Source organism: Chrysemys picta, chromosome 5 (assembly GCF_011386835.1).
Source record: "Chrysemys picta bellii isolate R12L10 chromosome 5, ASM1138683v2, whole genome shotgun sequence".
Taxonomy (NCBI): domain Eukaryota; kingdom Metazoa; phylum Chordata; order Testudines; family Emydidae; genus Chrysemys; species Chrysemys picta.
The window spans coordinates 26,289,871-26,310,838 of record NC_088795.1 but is presented as its reverse complement, the minus strand read 5'-3'; the positions used below and the strand labels follow the sequence as shown (position 1 = coordinate 26,310,838).

General features: G+C 39.6%; 1 protein-coding gene across 50 annotated transcripts in view; it reads right to left on the bottom strand.

Moving 5' to 3' along the window:
- MAPK10 (mitogen-activated protein kinase 10) overlaps window positions 1-20,968 on the bottom strand; it is a 317,031-nt gene that overhangs the window by 23,057 nt on the left and 273,006 nt on the right. For 42 of the 50 annotated variants that reach the window (XM_065597550.1, XM_065597549.1, XM_065597569.1 and 39 more), the window contains 3 exons: window positions 18,340-18,522; window positions 14,640-14,764; window positions 1,239-1,271 (listed from right to left, as the gene is read on the bottom strand). In XM_065597550.1, coding sequence (XP_065453622.1) covers window positions 1,239-1,271; window positions 14,640-14,764; window positions 18,340-18,522 — 341 coding nt within the window. The remainder of the gene's footprint in view (window positions 1-1,238; window positions 1,272-14,639; window positions 14,765-18,339; window positions 18,523-20,968) is intronic. The other 8 variants (XM_065597582.1, XM_065597560.1, XM_065597583.1 and 5 more) reach the window with 1 other exon arrangement.

Below are 20,968 nucleotides of genomic sequence, written 5' to 3'. Positions count from 1 at the left end.
TCCCTGATCATTATGCAGAACTTTTATTCTACAATCTGCATAGTGTCTGCAGCGTATGGGTGAATTCAACAGGGCTACATAGGGGTGCAGGGCTCTGCCCATGGGAATTCCATTTGCAGGATCTTGCCCTAAGAATGAAAACTATGGGCCAGATTGTAGAGTGGCCACATGTAGAGTAACACATTTACTCCAAAAATGGCCTCCTTCATTTCAGTGGGACTGCAAGGGGGAGATTTGCACAAGGCATACAGGGAGTTAAGACACCCAGCTAAGTCAATGCTTAGCATGATGATCAGGGATTTGTCCATGTGATTTGCACTAATGCTAATGGGAATCATGTAGCTTAATAATAATAATAATGATAATCACTCTGAAAATTAGTTACCCCGGGCTGCCAAATTTATGCTGAGCTAAATTTTATTGCTGAGTTCTAAAAATAGAGGTTAATAATGTTAGTGCTGACAGAGCACTGCAACAGATAGAGCAGCTGTAGTATCTGGGACCCTAGCAGAGTGTGAAATGGGTGCCTGAGTGTGAACCTTTGTGCCTTTCATAATCTGCCCCTAAGGTACTGTTCAGTGTCAGTAAGGGCTTATTTAGACACAATATTTATAGCAATTTAACTATACTGGTTTAGAAACCAATCCAGTTAAATTGGGGCAACTCTTCAGTGTGTGCAGTTATACATGTATAAAGGTGCTTATAAATAAGCCATACTGATATAAGTACCTTTATGCCAGCATCCCTGTGTCCACATTAGGGGGTTACACCACTTCCCCTGTATCAATTTCTAAACAGATATAGTTAAATTGGTACAAACACTGAGTGCAGACCAGCCCTAAAGGTGGCAGCATCTAGCTTTATTTAGAATAGCCATTTTCTCCCCCAAATGGGTTGATTTTTAAGATGTAAAACTGGCAACGACAACGAAGAATGGAATCTATTTTGGGTGGTGCAGGTTTTTGGTTTTGTTGATGTACATGTATACAACAAATAGTAGTTTGGTTTGGTTGGTTGACTTTTAGTTTTTGGTTTTACATTTTATTAAAAATTATGCATTTTAAAATAGTTTAACTGTGTATTCAATTTTCCTTGCCTTTAAAAACAATTTCTACAAAAGAGAATAAAAAACCTAGCCATTTATCTTCTCACATCATTTAAGCAACTTTTTTTTCTATACATGATGTACCTAACGTGATGAGATACACAAACAGGAGACAACTGTATCCAATAAATACCTTTTTTAAGTCTGGTGAGCAGAAAACACTCCACTATGGAAAAAAATGAAAGGAAAGTTAATAAACACCAAGTTTAAGCAGGTACCCAGATGCTAGAGAACTCTCCCTTCCCTACCACATCCAACTGAGTGTAGTCATAGTTACAGCTGGTAAGGGGACAGGAAAAAGAATGAGACTAACAGCCCTTTCCTCCTACTTAGCCAAATTCTGCCCTCACTGGGATGACGCCCGTGACTCTATAGAGTTAATACCAGCACAGTAAAGCTCTTGGGATTGACTGGAACAAGCCCTGGCACTGCAGTTGTTCACAGGATCAGGCAATCTGGTTTGGAAGCTATGGAGCCCTGTGATGGGCAACTATAAAGCTATCATTATGTGAATACTGGAGGCCGGGGAGGCTCAAAAAATGAATGGCGTGAGGATCAACAATCTGTTGAATGGTTTGGCTTCTCATAAAGGGGTGCAAAATAAAAATTCCTTTTCATTTTGCAACATTTCAAGTTGTGATTATTATTATTTTTTGAAGTCTTAAAATGTACCACTAGTGAAAGGTGCTAGAGTGAGACCCTCGGAGAACTGAATTCCCTTATTGAGCCACAGAACAAACGTACAGGGGCAATGTCAATGCATGTTTCCTGATGCTACCCAGCCAACGTTCCTGGATTGGGATGAACCCTCCCTGTAGGTGACAGGGCAGAGGAGTACAATATCCCTCAGAAATCTACCAGCAATTTGTCTGGCTAAAAAGGCTTTTTGCAATTATTATAAAAGGGAAAGAAGAGAGGGAGGGAAAACAGGAACATTTCTATGGCAGAATGTAACTCAGATGCTGATGAACAGGTGACCTAACTCTCACCTCCCCTGTTCAAAACAACTTCTAAAGCCAAGGATACATAAAATCCCACTAGACATCAGGCAGACCAAACCAAAAGCTGCATTATAGCACACCAGCAGAAGTGTTTTGAAAGTCAAAGCTAGTGTGCAGAGTCACTCAGATGGCAAATGAAACCAGCAGCTCTGAAGAACACAGAAATATACCTTCTTCATGAATAATTTAAACACATCAGGTTAAAACACACTCAGGCAGACAGCATCTGATAAAAACTAGGGAACACACAAAAAACCGAATACCAGATTTGGGGCTTTATCATGGAGAATATAAGTACAAGATGAAGAACCTATAGCATACAAAAGATATCTGTACAGATGAAAACAATGTTTTGAGTGAGGTGTTTGCCAAAGACAGAATGGGCCAGTGGAGAAATAATATGCAACTAGGGAGATATTATGATAAAGTACAATAAACAGAATACCCTAGCTGTGGATGAAATAGAGGCAAGAATAATATTTTCATCTGGTAGAAAAAAATATAGCAGTCTGAGAAGAATACAAGAAATGTATGCTGTTTATTCTTGATGGTTATAGTACAAATGTTGAAGACAAATTAACTACCATAAAAATTAAAGTAATATAATGCTATATGCTTAAAATTAGAAGTGAAACTAACACACTTATTCCACTGAACACATGGGAAAGATGATCTTGGGGCAGAGAAATGGAAGTTAAGTGATTTGGATTCTAATTCTGGGTCTGCAATGGATTTCCTGTAACCTTAGGAACTCGCTTTACCTCTTTGAGCTTTGGTTTCCCCAATCATAAAATGGGTGCAATGCTACCTATCTCAGATGGATGCCATGAGACTTATTTATGCCTATTAGTGCTTTTTGGAGGAATGGATTATATCTGTGCAGAGTATTATTGTGGGGCCTGATCAGGCAGACCTTACACCCCCTCATATCCCAACTTCAGTGGGAGTTTAGGGTGCACAAGGAGGATAGAACTGTTTACCTAGGCCAGTGAAACTCCTGTTTCAATCCCAAATCATCTATTGAGTCAGATGAAATCTTACAATGGTTCTGGTCCAGACTTTGGCCAACACTCAGGCTCCTCATGAAGCATGACACACTAAGGACTGAGTAGTTAAATTAAAGTTCAGCTCATGTCTGTCATCACAAGGTGATCTTAGTTCCTATACTAATATAGGATAGAAGGATATGTCCACCAATGGCTATTAGCCAGGATTGGCAGGGATGCAAAGCCATGCTCTGAAGTGTCCCTAGCCTCTATTTGCCAGAAGCTGGGAATGGGCGATGGATGATGGATCACTTGATGATTCCCTGTTCTGTTCATTCCCTCTGAAGCACCTGGCATTGGCCACTGTCAGGAAACAGGATACTGGGCTAGATGGAGCATTAGTCTGACCGAGTTCTTATGTTCACACCACCTCGTCATTAAAATGTAAGATCTAATCTCCATTAGCTGTAAAACATACATCAATATTACACCAATCTTACTGCTGGGGAAACTGCCCTTGTATCTATTCATGTATACTGCCACATACTGAAGGCAGGGGAAAAAACAGCAAGCGAATTAAGTGTTTGACTGGCAGGAATTTTCCACATTGTGAATATTACAGGAAAAATGCTCCCACCATTTACCTAGAGGACAGAAAAAAGTTGATACTTGAGACTGTCAATGGGGATTTAGGTGTTCAGTTAAAAACAGTTGAAATATTACCAATGTCAGCATCAATGCAGGTTACCTTTATGTTACGGAGATTGGAAAGACCTATGTTGTTTTGATCCTATCACTGGAGCACAGACAAAACTTGATTCAGTCTAAGGGAATTTTGATTTTGAATGTGTTTGTGCATGTATGGTAAACCAATTTCTAAACCACTAGGGTGATACCTTCATGGGGGGAGGGCAGATTACTCCCACAGCTGCCTATTGTGAGTGTTTCTTGCCCCTTCCTCTGGAGCTTTCAGTGCTGGACACTGTAAGAGACAGAACGTTGGACTAGATGGAGCATCTAGTATGGTAATTCCTAAATTCCTGTGTTCTACACACATTCACATGCACACATGCACACACACACAGATTATCTGTGGGAGGGGGAAATGCTTAAAGTTTGGTTGTGAATATAAATGATTCTAATAAAGGATAGGGTGATTCAAATCAGTTTCAGAATAGCTTGGAACACTTTGCATTGGCTGATTCTGTGACACTATCCACAGAAGTACTGTAACCATTTTGATGGAGTCGGAACCAGGATCCAAAAGTGTTAATAAGTTAGACTCTTAGTTCTATCTAAGTTGGCATGACTTTAGAAACTAAGATCCAGCCCACCCACACAGACATTCCACAAAATCTATGGCTCAGGAACTGTGTTAAACCTGTTCCTAAACATCAGCAAAACAATTTTGCTACAGAACTATTGGAAGTTGAGAAGTCTGGTTGGCATTTTTGGTTGGTTTTCTGCACAGAGTTCCATGGGAGAGCCAAACTGCTGTGTGACCTTAACTGTAAGTGAACAGCACTTCTTGCAAGTAATAATATGTATTTCCCTCTAGTTAGCAAGGGGTCATGGCTTGGCTTCAAGGAAGACCACAAGAGGCTAAGCATATTAAACCTGTCAGAAGGAGAAGGTAGTTGCATTTTTCCCATTCCCATTATAGTCTTTGCCATTAGAATGAGACATCAGAATTGTATTGGCCCCCATATAGTGTGTAAAAGACCATACACTTTTAATAGACTTAAAAAAAGATGGTAGCAGGCTCAGTATTCTACATATTTGACTAGACAGAGCTTGCCTCCCTCTTCCTTATACAGTTATAATGCTGTAAATCTGGGAGAGATGCACAGGGTCATTATCTCTAGGTTGAACTTTGACAAAATCCTCTGCTTTAATCCAGACGTAAAGCTGTCTTACTCATTGTCTGACCGTGAATAAGCTATAAGCAATGTCAGGGCGTTTCCTTCAATTTTCTTCAGGAGAGGCACCCCACTGGGGCATGTCACACTGGATTATAGCTGTCACAATGGGTTATGTCAAGTGACATCCAGCACTTTAACAACAACTCTTCTTCTGATCAGGCAGACTACGAGAGCTCCCTCAGTCCTCACGTTAAACAAAGAAAGCTTATCAGGAGCTACAAAACAGAAATCAATTCACCAACCTGAGCTAACATGACACATGCCAAGATCATAAGTGTCAGTAGGGAAATTTAAAAACTCCACCATCAATGCACTTGAGAAGTTCTGGAAAGACAGCATTTCCCAAGAATTTCGGTTGGCTTCAAGTTCTGCCTATTTGCTGTTGTTTTTTTGGGAGGGGGGATGTCTGAGGGAGGAAGAGAGGGAGGTTGTGAAGAGCTCTGAAGAGCAGTGCTGTTGCAGTTCTTCACTCTTCCCTAGGTATGGCACTGGAGTGCAGACAGCGAATTGACAAAACGAGAGAGATTAGCTCCTGACAAGAAAGGGTTTGCTCATGGCAATAAAATGAATACCGAAAGGTTTTACAGATGCTGGTATTCTGCAAAGTATTCCTATTTCAGGCTGTGCAGGTTCAATAATGAATTTTAAAACATTATTATAGGCTTGTCATTTTTTAAACAGTTGTTGAACACTTCTGCAGTCTGAGATTCAGGCTTTCCCCGAGACAGATATGGACCAGATCCTGCTACTCTTGTGCTGAGAAGTACCTCACTCCACAAGCAATCCTGCTGTGAATATTGGTAGCAGAATGAGGCCCTCAGTGAATCTCTCTACAGCATTCTCAATCTTCCACAATAATGCTTCAGGGAAAGCTATTCTTATATCTCGTATAACCTATCACTCACTCTATTCTCTGTTGCCAGGTTCCCTCTGACCCACACATTGCCTGCCTAGCCTGAGAGAGGGCTAGATTATACCATTCAGGCACAAGCCCTCACTGGAGGACAGGTCAAGCGGCAAAGTCTTACAAGAAAGTCCAGGAAGGATCGTACCTCATTATGACACAGAAATCCCTCCCAGAACTCACCATCCCCAAGTGGGAGTGTGACCTTTGCACCATTCCTGAGGATATGGCAGAATGCTTTCCCCTCCACTACTGGCCATCGTTCACTTTCTTTGCAGCAGGTAGCCCGCATCCAAGGGGGAGGTAAAAAAGAGCAGTTGCTGTACTACCGAAAACATAAGCTACACAACTGCATGGGATAGTTATTTGGGATCACTTTCCCCTCATATACCACACAAGAACACAGCATAATTTGGCCTAACCCAAATTACTGGCTGGGTTTGAGCCCAGCAGGTCTAACTATTTAACTCTGCTGTCTAGGATGATGGACAACTGTTCCACGAAAACACAAACACACACACACACACACACACACACACACGTACGTACAAGTATAGCAATGCTAACTATTGACTCTGCACCAAATCCTGACATCTCTAGTCCTTTCCTGGGCATCTCCATTAACAGTGGCCCTATTGCTAATTTGTCCCTCTGTGCCCAACAGCTACTGCAATTTCTTTAATTTTGCTTGTCTCCATTTCACATCTTTGTCAATTAATAGTTGAGTGGTGGAGAAGAAAAGGAGAATTTTGTATTGTTCAACTGAGGTTAGCAGCTCACAACACGCCAAAGCCAGAATTCCTTATTCAGGAATAGATTTTGGGGTCCTGAGTGGGATCACAAGATGCTGTGGGAGAGGATGATGGAAGGACCCTCCTCCAACCTGGCACCCCAGAAAAGGGGCCAGTTGACCATATTACTACACTAGTAATAATCTAACCAAGGGGCAGGATTACCCTGAGTAACACACACCTACTAAGATCCCCTTTGGGTCTCCCTCTATGCCTTTGTCCCACTCTAGTGACTGGTTCACTGAAAAGAATAAGAGTCTACTAACTAGAGCCACCAATTAACGGAGAAAAATGGATGTCCAGCAAGTGTTAGTGCCAGAAAAGGAGGAAGAAGGGAGGATGCATAGTAATAGGCACAGATATTACTTGGTGTGCCTGTTATGGGAGAAAATTGAATGAAAAGTATGCTAGACAGCTAATAAATCTGATTTACAGCTTTGTCAGGAAGGAACCCAGCTATTATTTAAAATCTGGGAGCCCTATATATAGTCAAATATAATGTTCTTTCCTGTGTAAAAGAAGACAGGAAAAGATTTAAAGTGCCCTAATATGTTTTAAGCTTCCTTATAGTGCTCCCGATTCTCTGCTTGATAAATAAATTCTGACACCTTATTGTTCACCTTGAATAAGGTATTATTTAATCCGATTAGGGGTATCTGAATCTGGCCCTCTGGCTATAAACATGCCAGCCTTTTCTGCAGGCACAGAAGACCAGACTTTTTCCAGGCTTTTTTCTTAAATTCTTGTTCATAAAGATTTAGTCTCCTAGGAAACAAAGACCTAACCATGCGAGAGATCTGAATTTTGAAAGAGGCAACAATTGCACAGACTGAATTTTGATGATCAAACGCTCTAAGAACAGTTGTACAAAAAATCCACAGGCCCCAATACTAGTAAAATGCATTCATCAAACAATTGCAAATACTAAGCAAAACTCATAACACTCATGATTATTTCATGGACAATTCACAAACAGGAAAAAAAAAGGTCAAATCCATTAAATTGCTCTCAATGAACAGTTCAACATAAACTCATAATGGACTAAGTACAATCACAAAATTATTGTTTCAGGACAAAACCCTTAATTTCTTTAAAAGTCAAATCATTAAAAAAAATCAATGCTAAAACTAAACACAAAGACAGTAGAATAGAATGAAAAAATAAGAGAGTTTTGGAATAGTTTTGAAAGGTAAATGGCAGTGCAGCAGAATTTTGAAAAAGCAAAAATCTATGAATTGTATATTAGATAATTAAAGGAGCAAAGAGTTAGAATAGTCAAATTTCCAGATCATTAGAGTACCTCAGAGATTACACCTCAAGGATATTCAGTATAAGAGTTTGACAAATGCTGCAAAATATATTCATTTGAAGAAAACTGTGACTTCACTTCTCTACATTTCCAGCCTCTTTAAATCACTTTCCAGAAGCATTTATGGAAGTGAATTTTTGTTTGCAAGTCTGTTTACAGAAAGAGAAAGCATCATGCCTACCAATGCAAACAATCTCTTTTGCAGGCCTGGGAATCTTTCAGTCAAGGAACAGAAACAATACCATATGATCACACAACAAAAACAGGTACTTAAGTATAACACACTCTCAAATAGTTCACAAGCAATCCTCAGGCTGATATACGTTTGCATAAATCATTTGTCAAATAATTCCAACAATGAACACAAATTCTAAACCTGCTCATGAATAATTCACATAGAAACATTGAGTCTAAATTGCTTGAATAAATTGTTCTAGACAGTAATAGGTTTCATTTGCTTTCCTCCCTTCGTTGATACAAACAGACTCTCAGCACAGTTCAGATACTCAGTCACAAAAATCAAGACCTTGGTGAAGTTTGTTCCTTAACTGCGCAAGGAAGGGGGGGGGGGAGAGAATATAAATCCATTCGGTGAAATGGTGAATGATAGGCTTACATTGACACAGAACATTTCAAATAAGGCATACAAGCTTTACAAACTGTGCCAATAGTAGAGAAGGACAAAGACTTATAGCTTCTGTATCTGGATTTCAACACACACATTTCTACTGTTTTGGAACTAAGTTTTTGTTGCGGTTCATTCTAGACATAGGGATCAGCTGCAAAATTTATATACAGAAGGGGATTTGGATTCCAGCCTCACCTACAAAGTTCAGGAGGTTTAGAGCCAGAGTTTTATTTTGGACCCATTGCTGTTGAAAAAGAATCCTTATTGAAATGCACCAGTTGTCTGACACACACACACGTTATTCCATAGCACACAGTAACTCTAGCAGTATAGTTTAGGAAGAAAGTGAAGACTGCTTTGTCCAATTAAAATTGGAGGGGGGGGGTGTTAGGTACAGAGACTGGAATTAGCAACTTGCAATTTGTTCAGGGCACTGGAATCTAGATCTCTATTCTTGCAAAAACTAGCCAAGGAAGTTTAATGACCAGAAGCAGTCGGCACCACTTCTGCAGCTTTGGTTCAATGTAGACTGAGGGTACGTCTATACCCAGCCGCTAGTTCGGCGGCTGGCAATCGAACTTCTGGGTTCGACTTATCGCGTCTTGTCTGGATGCGATAAGTCGAACCCGGAAGTGCTCGCCGTCGACTGCGGTACTCCAGCTAGACGAGAGGAGTACCGCGGAGTCGACGGGGGAGCCTGCCTGCCGCGTGTGGACCGAGGTAAGATCGAACTAAGGTACTTCGAACTTCAGCTACGTTATTCACGTAGCTGAAGTTGCGTACCTTAGTTTGATTTGGGGGGTTAGTGTAGACCAAGCCTGACTCAGGGGCAAGACTGTCTAATGAATCACCATGGCACTTCCTAGCAAATGTGTATTTTCTTTGGAGGTCTCCCATACTAGTATTAGCTAGACCCAAGACCAGTGGGTCTACAAGATATAACAAGAGTATAATGAAAGGTAACAATTTCCATAGCCACTTATGTATATTCAAATGCGATGTTGAAAAATGTTTAGTCATTCACATCCCAAACCTCCAACAGAAATTATACTACAGGGAAATCGAGACAGAGGGGGACACAGCGTATAATGTCACTGGTTTAACTCTGGTACATTATCTTGTATCACAATGGTGAAAAATTACAAGAGGCGGCATCACAAAAAGCAATACAGTTAGCACAACAGAGACCCTTCAAGGAGGCCACAGAACATGTCAAAGTAGAAACTAATTCACACAAAATAATAATTTATAGCACACTCAGTCTCTGCGCTATGTTAAAACTGCAGAAGATTCTCCAACAAGATAGTTAAGATATTCCAAGAGATTCGCATGATCAACATCTAAGGCTGCTGACAGGTTGGCAATGACCATTAAAGATTCTGCCATAGCTTCAACCAAGAGGAAATAAGTCATTGCAGGCTTTTAAGTAGGAAAAACAATTTTATTGTCAAAGTTATCATGTGCTGGTATCTTCCTTGTAAATGAACCAAAAGCCATTCTGACACCAGCTTTTTAGACAAGAGCAGAAAGTTAGAAATTGGATTGATGTTCAGGCAAAAGTGAAACTTTTTTTCATTGAAGCAACATTAATGTCTTAGAAGCAACACCAAATTACTGGAACAGATGGAAATTTAAGATTTAATAAACTGTCAATAATAAAATCAAGAGTCATTGGTTTAATTTTCCCACTGGAAATGAGATCTGTAAATTAAGGTGCCCTAGAAGTCATCAGGCTCTTTCTATAATTAGACACACATGACTTGCATAAAATACAATAAATATTCATTCAGTTCATTTCCCCCTATTTATGCTAACATATAATCTTCCTTCCTTTCATTGCTGCTATGAACTGAATGGGGTCTCTGAATGATAGAAAAATGGCATCAAATCAGCTCACTAATGATTCACTGCCAAGGTGCTGAGACACAATTCTATAGTGTGCTGCACATGTTGGAAGAACAAGACATAGCATGTCTTAAAGAAGAAGTCCTTGCGGCAGGACAGATGGAGATAACAGCTGTAGAAATTGATTTTCAGCAGGTTTGTTCACAACAAGTCAGCTGGGCAAAGAACTAGAAGTGTGAACAGAAAAGAGACATTCTGAAAAGATGCAATTCAGACACAGTCAACAAATTAGAACAAATAACTAGGCCAAAAAACTGATTGCTTTAAATTTGAACAATCACTAGCTAATGCATTGCTCCTTCTCCAAGCGATCCCACTGTCATGTGAAGTGCTGCAAAGACAGAACACTATGTTCGCTTAGGGTTGGATTCTTCCAGACTTACTCACATTAAACAGCACCTTATTCCACTGAAATCAATGGGGGAATTTCTGGAACATGGAATTACTCACCACAAGTCAGGGTGGCAGAATCTGCCCTTTCAATAATAATAGCGTGGGCCTGATTCTCCATTTCCTTGCACCTTGCATAGACATGTACACTTTTGCTGAGTGCAAAATGGACCTGAAATGCTTCCACCAGTGGAAGGGAGCAGAGAAACTGATCTGGTAGAATTTCATACACACTTTGTTTGCAGTTTTCAGAGTAGCAGCCGGTATCCGAAGAAGTGGGCTGTATTTTTATATACGTCAGTCTCAGCACTTCCCATCTAAGGGACCAGTCCTCCTAAGAAACACTGAACACCTCAAATTATGATATCCAACACATTCTAAACAGCAAAGGAATTTTAAATCACCCCCTATTATCATCTTTACTGTCTTCCCAGGGCTCAGTGTTACCAGTAAGGAGGAGGATGGCACCTTTTATGAATGGGGAACTGTGGGACAGAGAGATGTAGTGACTTGCTCCAGATCACACAGCGAATCTGTGGCAGAGTCAGGAAACCTGCGTCCAATGCCCGACTCTCATTTGCAGCCTCCATCAGTGTAAATGGAGGGGAATATCAGGTTCAAGATTAGTCACATTTCTAGAGATTCGTGACCAGGTTTGGCTCATAAACCACTTTCAATCCTAGCCCATGTTAAAAATGGCCCCATGTAGTGAAATTCTGATCTAAACTCAGATCTGACTAGGAACTTCCCCAAGGCACTCAGGTATTTGATTTTGGTCTTCTAGGTCATCTCAGTATAAAGACAAGTCCAAATTCCAAAGTCTGTGAGAAAATGGATAGCTCCAGTTTTACAAATCCAAAGTTTAGGGATGTTCATAATTAGTACTCTGCTTCAGCCCATTGGAAAGGTTCTCCAGTTGTGAGGTCTGGATGCAGATCTTAGTGCAAACTTTCCCAAAATACGGAGAGGATTCAGATCCAGTATTCCAGTTCTTAACCATCTCTAGTACATGTATTAATCACAAAGATCTGGGAAGACAAATCTCCTGCTTAGTAACCAGCAGTAGGGCTTTTTATACTTTCACATACTTCACAGCTACATGTCCCAGTATAAAATGATGCTGTGTTTGCTGATTTCATCCAAAAGCAGAAGCAGAAGCAGCAATGCCGTGAAAAAGGTTACTCTTGTAGCATTCAAGGCTCAATCAAAACCAGAAAATACTGGAAATCTCCCAAGTCAGCATTGCCCTCTGAAATTTCCAACCTGATTTCCTGAGCAAAAAGGTTTACACAATCCCCTAAGCGTTCTGTGTGCTTATCCAGAATTTATCTTCCAAGCCTTTAGAGAATCATGGCACTCTAGAATTTCCTTATCCTTATTTCTGACTGACAAAGCACAACCAAAGCAGAGGATATAAAAAGTTCCCTTGTGGCATTTAAACATTTCTAATTATAATTCAATTCATTACTATATAACATTGTTCATAAGCAATTTCTCAAAAGATAAAATAAGTGGATTCAGTTTTAAAATACTGGATACAGTGACTCAAATACAGAAAAGAGGTCAAAATGAGGAATAGAAATGGACCCGAGCAATAAAAGCCAAATCTGTAATTTACATCTTTATCTATACAAGTCTTTCTTCTTAATAAAAAAAAACATTCACTTATGGTAATGGTATGGACAACTAGTGTGAAAATGTCTCTGATGGCTACTGGCATTTTTACCAGTACATCAGGAAATCCACCGTGAGCAGGATTAGATAACACAGTGGTAAGAAGATCTGGCAGTCACTGCCATTTTGTCACATTAGTGATCCCAGCACAGCTGCTGCTGGTGGAGCAGCCCTGGAGTCAACAATGATGGGCAATTGTTCAGAAAGAAGGGTAGAATTGTCACAGTGAGGTGTAAGGGAGGCATACAAGAATGAAACAGAATAAGATGAGCAGGGTTTAGCACCAAACATAGGCTAAGCTGAAGTTCAGGAGAAACAGGAAGAGATGTGGCAACTTTGAAGTTTGTGAAAAGGACCTCTGTCTCTTCTACAGTTAGAGGAGCAGTACACCGTCAATGAGTGACCTTGAATTGTATAGGGTTGGACAGAGAGGAATGTCAAGACTTAAAGAATGGTGTGAAGGAGCAAGGAGAGAGTAGATATGATGATAGAGAACAAGAGAGTGCAAGCAAGTCCATGTGAGTTCCAAAAAGCATTGAAGCCATTCTGAATTAAATTCAGAAATGGGGATGTAATTCAATGAAGATGACCAAGGAAGGGAATGATACCTAGAACAGGCATCTGGAATTGAAATATGCGCATGTTTGTAAAATAAATTTGGCAGCATGTCAAATATTTTAATTTTCAGATTAAAATACACGCTTTTAAAAAGTAAGCAAAAAAGCCAATAGAAATTAAAGGATGTATTCAACTAATTTGTTTGGGGTATAAGTAATAGATGGTGCAAAAGCAAATGTAACTGAAATATAGAGTGTTTATATATATATTCAAAGTACACTACATTTCAGCATGTACAGTATGTTGTTTCATTTGGAACACTTCTGCAATAATGCCTTTAGACTTGGCTTTGCAAGGTGCTGAATTCCCTTAACTTCCTTAGTCACTACATAGATAGTGGTCATTGCCTTGTAGGATTGGGCCCTACATTTATCATGTCATCACAGATTTTTTCATATGAAGCTAATTAGCGACATAGCTAAATAATGTCCTGTCATGAGCTCTCTCTAGAGAAATGCTCAGAAGCGCCATGTGTTATTATAGCCACACTGTACTATTTCCAATGGAAATAATGTTGCCAAGATGATAATTAAACTCACATCTTGATTTTGCATGTAACAGTATGTCCAGACAAATTACTTGGGGGAGAATGTGTTCTTCAATTGGACTGGCAGCAAGAATGATGCATGTGAGACCTTGCAATAAATGGAAGAGGACTCAAAGGTCAAGAAGTGGGGAAACCGGCATTAACAAAGAGTGACTAAAAATTCTCCATTCTCCAGGTCTACTTTACTGTTGCGTCCCTTGAGGAAGGGAAGGAGATATTCCCTAGGGGAAAGAAACAAGATAAACATAGTGTTCAGGTTATATGCTAGAATGATGATCACTTTCTCATTCATTGAGAGCAGGGGTTTTCAGAAGCAGGATTATGAGTTCACTAATATGGGGGCTGCGGGAAATGGCGGCCAACACATCCCTCGGTCCACTCTGCTTCCCGCAGCCCCCATTGGCTTGGAATGGCGAACTGCGTCCAGTGGGAGCTGCAATCGGCCAAACCTGCAGATGCTGCAGGTAAACAAACCGTCCCGGCCCACAAGCGGATTTCCCTGATTAGTCGCATGCCAAAGGTTGCCAATCCCTGCACTAGGTAATAGAGAACTCTGGCCCCAAATCAGGAAAGCACTTAAGTACCCGTTTAACTTAAAATATCCTTTAAATCCCACTGACTTCAATGAGACCTAAGCAAGGGTTTAAGAGCTTTCCTGAGTTGGGAGCTTAGTTTTGCTTCCTGTTTAGTTCTGCCCCTCTCCACCATATGGTATATTGTTTAGTAGTAAGGTATAATGTAAACTTGAAAAGTCTTGCTTGTTTTTCTCAGGGCATGATTGGTAGGGCTGAAAGAAATATTACGGCTGCATTTTACAGTATTGAGGTGAAAGCAAATTAAATGTCCATGCCTCACTTACCGCCTCCACTTCCGCAGGGTCATACCACACATTAATGTATGGATGCTGTAAGGCTTCATCCACTGATATCCGCTTGGCTGGGTCAATCACCAACATCTTTGACAAAAGGTCCCTGGCTTGGCTGGCTAGAGCAACGAAACCAAAGGAACACAGTGTCAGTACAAAATTACTACATGCAGGCATTGGTTAACTGTTGTAAAAAATAAGTAGGGCAATTTGTTCCCTCCAATTATTCTTCATTTGTATGAAATTCTGCCACTCCTCAATATAGAAAGAGATCCAGATATACACAGAGGATGAATAAAGAGCCAGCACAAGACTTGCACATTACGTAAGTCTCATGTATGCCCTCAAAATGGGTCCAAAAATGCTGATTCGTCAAAACATTTTTTTTTTTGTGTGGGAAAGGGTTGGTTTTGATCAAATTTCAACTCAGAATAATTTTGGAGAAAAAGCTTTTAAATTGTCAAAATATTTTGTTTCTCCATGGACACAAAACATTCTGGTCTTCCAGTTCAAAAGGACTTTTCATTTCAAATTTTTAAGCTAATTATATTTTTAAAATATTTTAAAATAAAGTGGGTTGAAAGTGACCCATACTGATTTAATTTCCAGATTTTTGGTTTGAGATTGATTTTTCATCCTGATAAGGGACTGGAAACTTTTTCAAGTCCTCAAAACTTTTTGCTGGATAGCTCTAGTTCCAGCCCTATCCCCTTTCATCTGCCCTGTGGTGGTAGCAGGAAGAAGGGTGTTTTGGGAGTTCCTATACCAGCTATACATCACCAGTGGTTTCCACTTGGATTGAGGCATTCCTCCTGGGACAAGATACACTAAATCTATAGTCAGAAACTGCCAGCTGTCCAGTGCAAATCAGCCATATTGATGATCCTGAGGATCTGGTGTGTGGACCATGGTTTGGGTTTGCAAGATCCCCTTCATTGGGGTTTTTATTTTGGAAAACCAAACCCAAGAAGAGGAGTAGATCTGGAATCCATTTATTCAAACAACAAAAATGTTCTGGGAGTTTGGATAAAAAGTTTTAGTTTTCTCCCATATCTCTTGAGGAGAGGAATGTTGAAATTTGACCCCTACCAACAAGTATCTTTTCAAGAGAAGAAACATTTTATGTTACAGAAAGTAGACTCTCCCAGTGTAGCAATATATGGCATTCTTATTGCTTGGACATTCATGACCATAGAGATGCTAGATAACATTGTTGATGAAGGCTCTGTCAAAATCCCGATGGTCTTATTCACCCAACTAGTGCTGAAACCAGTGGGTCATATCCTCAGCTGGTGTAAATAAGCATAGCTCCTTTTATACTTGTGTTTGACTTCTATGGAGGTATGCCAATTTACACTGACAGAGCATATGGCCCAGTGCACTTAATCTTATTTGTCAAGAAAGTTGGAATGTGTCCACTATGGTGTTGTAACATGGTTGAATATGGTAAGATTTCAGCAAAAGCTCACTATCTGTGAATTCTCTCCCGCTGATAACTAGCTGAATTTTTCCTGTTTATAGCATAGAACCTGAATGGAGGCAGTTGTAGCAGTTGCTATATGATTTACTATTCAGAGTGCCTGGGAACAAATTAGTTGGTAGTGGTAGTGGCAAATGGAATATGATATTTAGCCAAGAGAGCAAAGTAACTGTCTATTCATTCTGACAGGAGTTTGAATAATCATCAGATGGAAGTTCATGTTGATGTCTGACTGGGCAAGTATCCAACAACGAAACAACCCCTAGTACCATATGATGGTCTATATGAAGTACAAGCCAAAACCTCTAATCTGGGACCAGAGCCCATAGTATTCTGGATTCATAGCAAATATGCTGCCAATCAACCCACAAACTGATTTTTGTTCTTATCCTAGTATTGGGTTCCCCCCCCCCCACTGTTAATAAATTCACTGCAATCTTTTTTTTAAAGTTAACCAGATCATTTACTGCTAATAGTACTGCACATATAATATTAAAAATGCTTTCTTGTTTGAAACCATTTACTATTATCTTACTTTTTATACCATTTGAAGTGGACCTCTGATAGAAAACAAAGAACAAAACAAAAATAGATCAGTAACTACAAAAACACAACCTCTTCACTAAATGTATCTTATTTACCCTAGTGCACACACTATAAAGGTGACATCAAAGTGACTAGATAACATTATTTATTGTACTTTTTTAGGAAGGTACAAGGATTCGGGATGTAAAAGTAAAGTTTTTTTAAGACAGAGGAACCAAACAAGAAATAATCTTAAAAACAGACAATCACTCCATGCTTAAATAAAAGTGTGCTTCCTTTATCCAGGAGATAATTAGTTAACACCGTTTGATCATTATTCCCTTTGCATTAGCCCTAAATCCAATGAAAGACCACTATTCATTTTCATTGTAGGAGTACAGAAAAGAACTCAATGCATCCAAAAGCATTTGCTCAGACCTTTCACTTTGCTCCCAGATCTCAGACAACAGCCTTGCTATGAAACAGTTGTTAACTGGAAGAGCATTCTGGGTAATGTAATTACATGCAAATTGTAGGTGATTAAGAAACATTATGTGTCACTGCAGCAAGCAACAAGAGGAACCCATGTGTGCAAAATTGATGCACACTGGAAGTTTGAAAAGGTTCCAAAGCTGTGACTGGAAATCCTTTTTATACTCAACACACATTAATCATTGTTTCTTATTGAAGGTCAACATCCTGTTCAAGTTAATCATGGCTTCAATTTATGACTATAACCATCTTACCACATGCCACTGCATATATTGTACAATGGAAATATGTAGCCCCACTGTAATTAAGATATTCTGCTTCACATATCAAAACCCAGTTGCTCCATTTTTCATAGTCACAAAGCCACTTACAGGCAGATATTAAACTGTAACTACATCAAGAGCAATTTTAGCTGGTGGCATTGATTCTTTTACTTTTCTTAGTAAAGACACCATCACTTTTGTAGTCAGGGCTCTGGCTGCATTGACAGTTCTTCGTTTACAACAAAAGAAAATTTAATGCCACTTTGAGATCTTCAAAGAAGACTTTTTGGGCTCCAGTGTGTCAGAAAGAAATTAATAAAAATTCAGGATGTCCAAACTTGCTTATGGTACTAGCGGAGTGCATAGCTGTACAGAATGAGTGCCATGAATCTGACATGCTTGACGTATTAGTCAATGACAACATATATACGCTAGAGGCCTGGCTGCCCTAGCACCACATTTCCCTCAAAATCATATTTAGAACTAACTCCTTGCTAGATAAAACCAATGCAAGTGTCTTGGTCATTATAGCACCTGAATCTGATCTGATAAATAAACCCCACAATATTTTCATGAAAACATCAACTGGCTAAAACGTTTTACTTTTTCTTTATTTACCACCCCGCCTTTAGATCTCAAGCACTTTTTCTTTTTCACCTATCAGAGAACAGTTTTCAATAAACACATGGATGGAGCCTAACTTTGCAGACATTAAAAGTGCTTTGAAGATCTCAAAGTGGCATTACATTTTCTTTCTAGTATCTTTTTTTACATCAATGACTCTCCCTCATCTTAGCAATGAGAAAAAAAATTATGACCCATTATATGAAACGTGTTTTGAAGTACATTAAAAATCAATTCATCTCAGCTGGAGAAAAAATATTTTTGTATTGCACTTGCTCATACATGCCCCACGCTCCCTCCTTGGACATACCTTTGAGTTTGTTGTGTTCTGAGTCGGCTGGGAAGAGAGAGTCTGGGAAAAGTTTGGGGAAAGTGAGACCAGCATACTTAGGTCGGTTCTCAACGTAGTTCCGCACCGTGGGTTGTAGCTTCTTCATGAATTCTGGGCATGGTGTTCCCAGCTGCTCAATTACTTTATTCCACTGGTCAATATCTGAGGAGAGGTAGTTAAGGGAAACAATGTGCAGCCTACTAGCTTTTTTGTTTGTTTGGTTGGTTTTTAGCAACCCATAAAGGTACTTAATTCCCTCCCAAGATACTTTTCAATCAATGTCTTGGTTCATCATCATGACGTGAAGCTTTATAAGCCATAACAGGTGAGACATTTATAGCACCTAGCTTACTGGTGGACACTGCACAAACAAATATTAATAATAATAGCTGGACACTCTCTCCCTGTTGGTCATGGATGCTAGTCTATTTCTGTTTTTAAATTCTAGCTTAATGGCTACTGTCTCTTACACCTGTGCAACCCCATAGACATCAGTAGGGCTACATGGGTGTAACAAATCTTATTTGTTCAGCTGGGCATATCAGTCATAACTGTCACATTGGAGTGGTACTCAGTGGAGTGAAAAAAGAGTTCTGCAAGGGGAGAAGTTACCCCTAACTTGTTTTCTCCTTTCTTCATGAGCGATCAATAATTTGTGAAGGACATTTTATTTGGGAATAAACATGCTATTTGACGGAAAAGACATATTTGCCAAAAGTTCCTGGAGATGCATACATAAACTGAAATGCTGCATACTTGCATCTCTATTCTTCCCAGCCATTTATCAGTTCCTAGTTTTATAAAAACAACAAAAACTATTTGGCAAATTGTTGTAAAAATGTAATGTGTTTTTTTGACTGTTCACCATTTCCTCTAACAAATATTTTCTATCGGTACACAATGTACCAGTTATGCACAAATATTTCTTTTGTTTTCCACAAACATGACAACAAACAAGAAACAGTTGTTATGCCTTCATCATGAATGCTAGCTTCCACATGCTTTCATACTGAACCAAGAAACTCTCTCTCTTATTGGGGGGGTTTCAACAGGCAACTCTTTTAGCTTTCCTGGAGTACCAATGAGCATATCTGCTGAATGATTTGTCACACTTCTAGACATGTTCAGATTATGCCCTGCTGTGTCAAACAACAACAAAAAAAGGGGAGGCAATGTTTGATCAAGGATATTGCCTTTAAAACCAGTCCCACCTCCCCCATCACAGTCCCTGCATTCATCAGGCTAAGGATTTGAAGAACATGTGAGATAATATACAAATAGACACAGTGATGCACATGTTTCTACCAAGAGACTGTCACAAGCATATAGCCTCATGAGAACCCATTAGAAAGAGAACGTTCATTTTAGAAAGTCTATTTCTGATGCAGCACCTTATGAAGATAACCTTGTTTTCATTATTGTTAATTGTTTATTTACAGTAGTGCCCACTCTGTGCTAAAAGATTTCCAAACACTCAAAAAGAACAGCCCCCACTGTGAGGAGCTCACAATCTAAGGGCAGAAAAGTGGCCAGAGGAAAGGGAATAACAGTAGACAAAATATATACAATTCGCATCAGAGGTAGCTGAAAAACTGGAACATTTGGGGTTTGAAGTTTCCATGAAAAATGTCTCCTTTTGTTGTCAGAAAATTTTAAAATTCAATTTTTTTCAACCAACTGGTTAAAAAGTGGGATGAATTTTTCATTAAAATTTTGTCCCCCATTTTCACTGGAAAATGTAGAAATTCAAAAATTTTGGACCATCTCTAATTTGTATACAAGTCAACACGATTCACTGTAGGTTGCATGGCAGAAGTGAGTCTTTAAGAGGGCTTTAAATATGGGCTTTGCATATAAACTCATGGAGGTTGCACTATGTATAGAAAACATGAAGATAACTGTGTGATGAGGTTGTATCATATGAGATCACATGAAAGAGGGCACAGAAATGAAAGTGTGAGCAACTAAAATGGGTAGACAAGGATGGGAACACTGGTGGAGCAGAAGGCATGGAGACAACATGAAGCTTGATGAGGAAAGATATGTAGGAGGGGCCAAGTTATGCAGAACTCTGAAGGTGGTGGGAAGATGCTTACATTTGATTTGACAACCGATGAAAAGCCAATGGAAGTATGCAAAGAGAGGAAGAGTTATATAAGAAAATTGATGAGCAAAGGAAGGGAGTTTAGTGACTGCATTGTGTATGAACTGGTGGGGTCAATGTGTGTATTTGAGAGGCCAGTAATCAAGGCAGAACATAATAAGGGCCTGAATGAGAGATATGGCTGTGAAGATGGAAAAAACAGGATGGATCCTGGAGACACTGAGGAGGAAGATATATTAGGATTTGGATGTCTGGGTCATGAGAGAGGTTTGTGGGCAGGGAAGATGGGGGTGATGTTGACAGTGACTGAGAAGGGGGAAGTAGAGAATGTTAGGGAGGGAAGTTCTGTTCTGCATGCGTTCAATCTAAGTTGACAACAAGACATCTGAGAGGAGATGGAAGAGAGACAAGCTGAGATGCAGGATTGGATGGAAGGAGACAGTTTAGTGATGGAGAGAGAGATTTGTGAGTCATCAACATAGAGATGATAGTTGATGACATTAC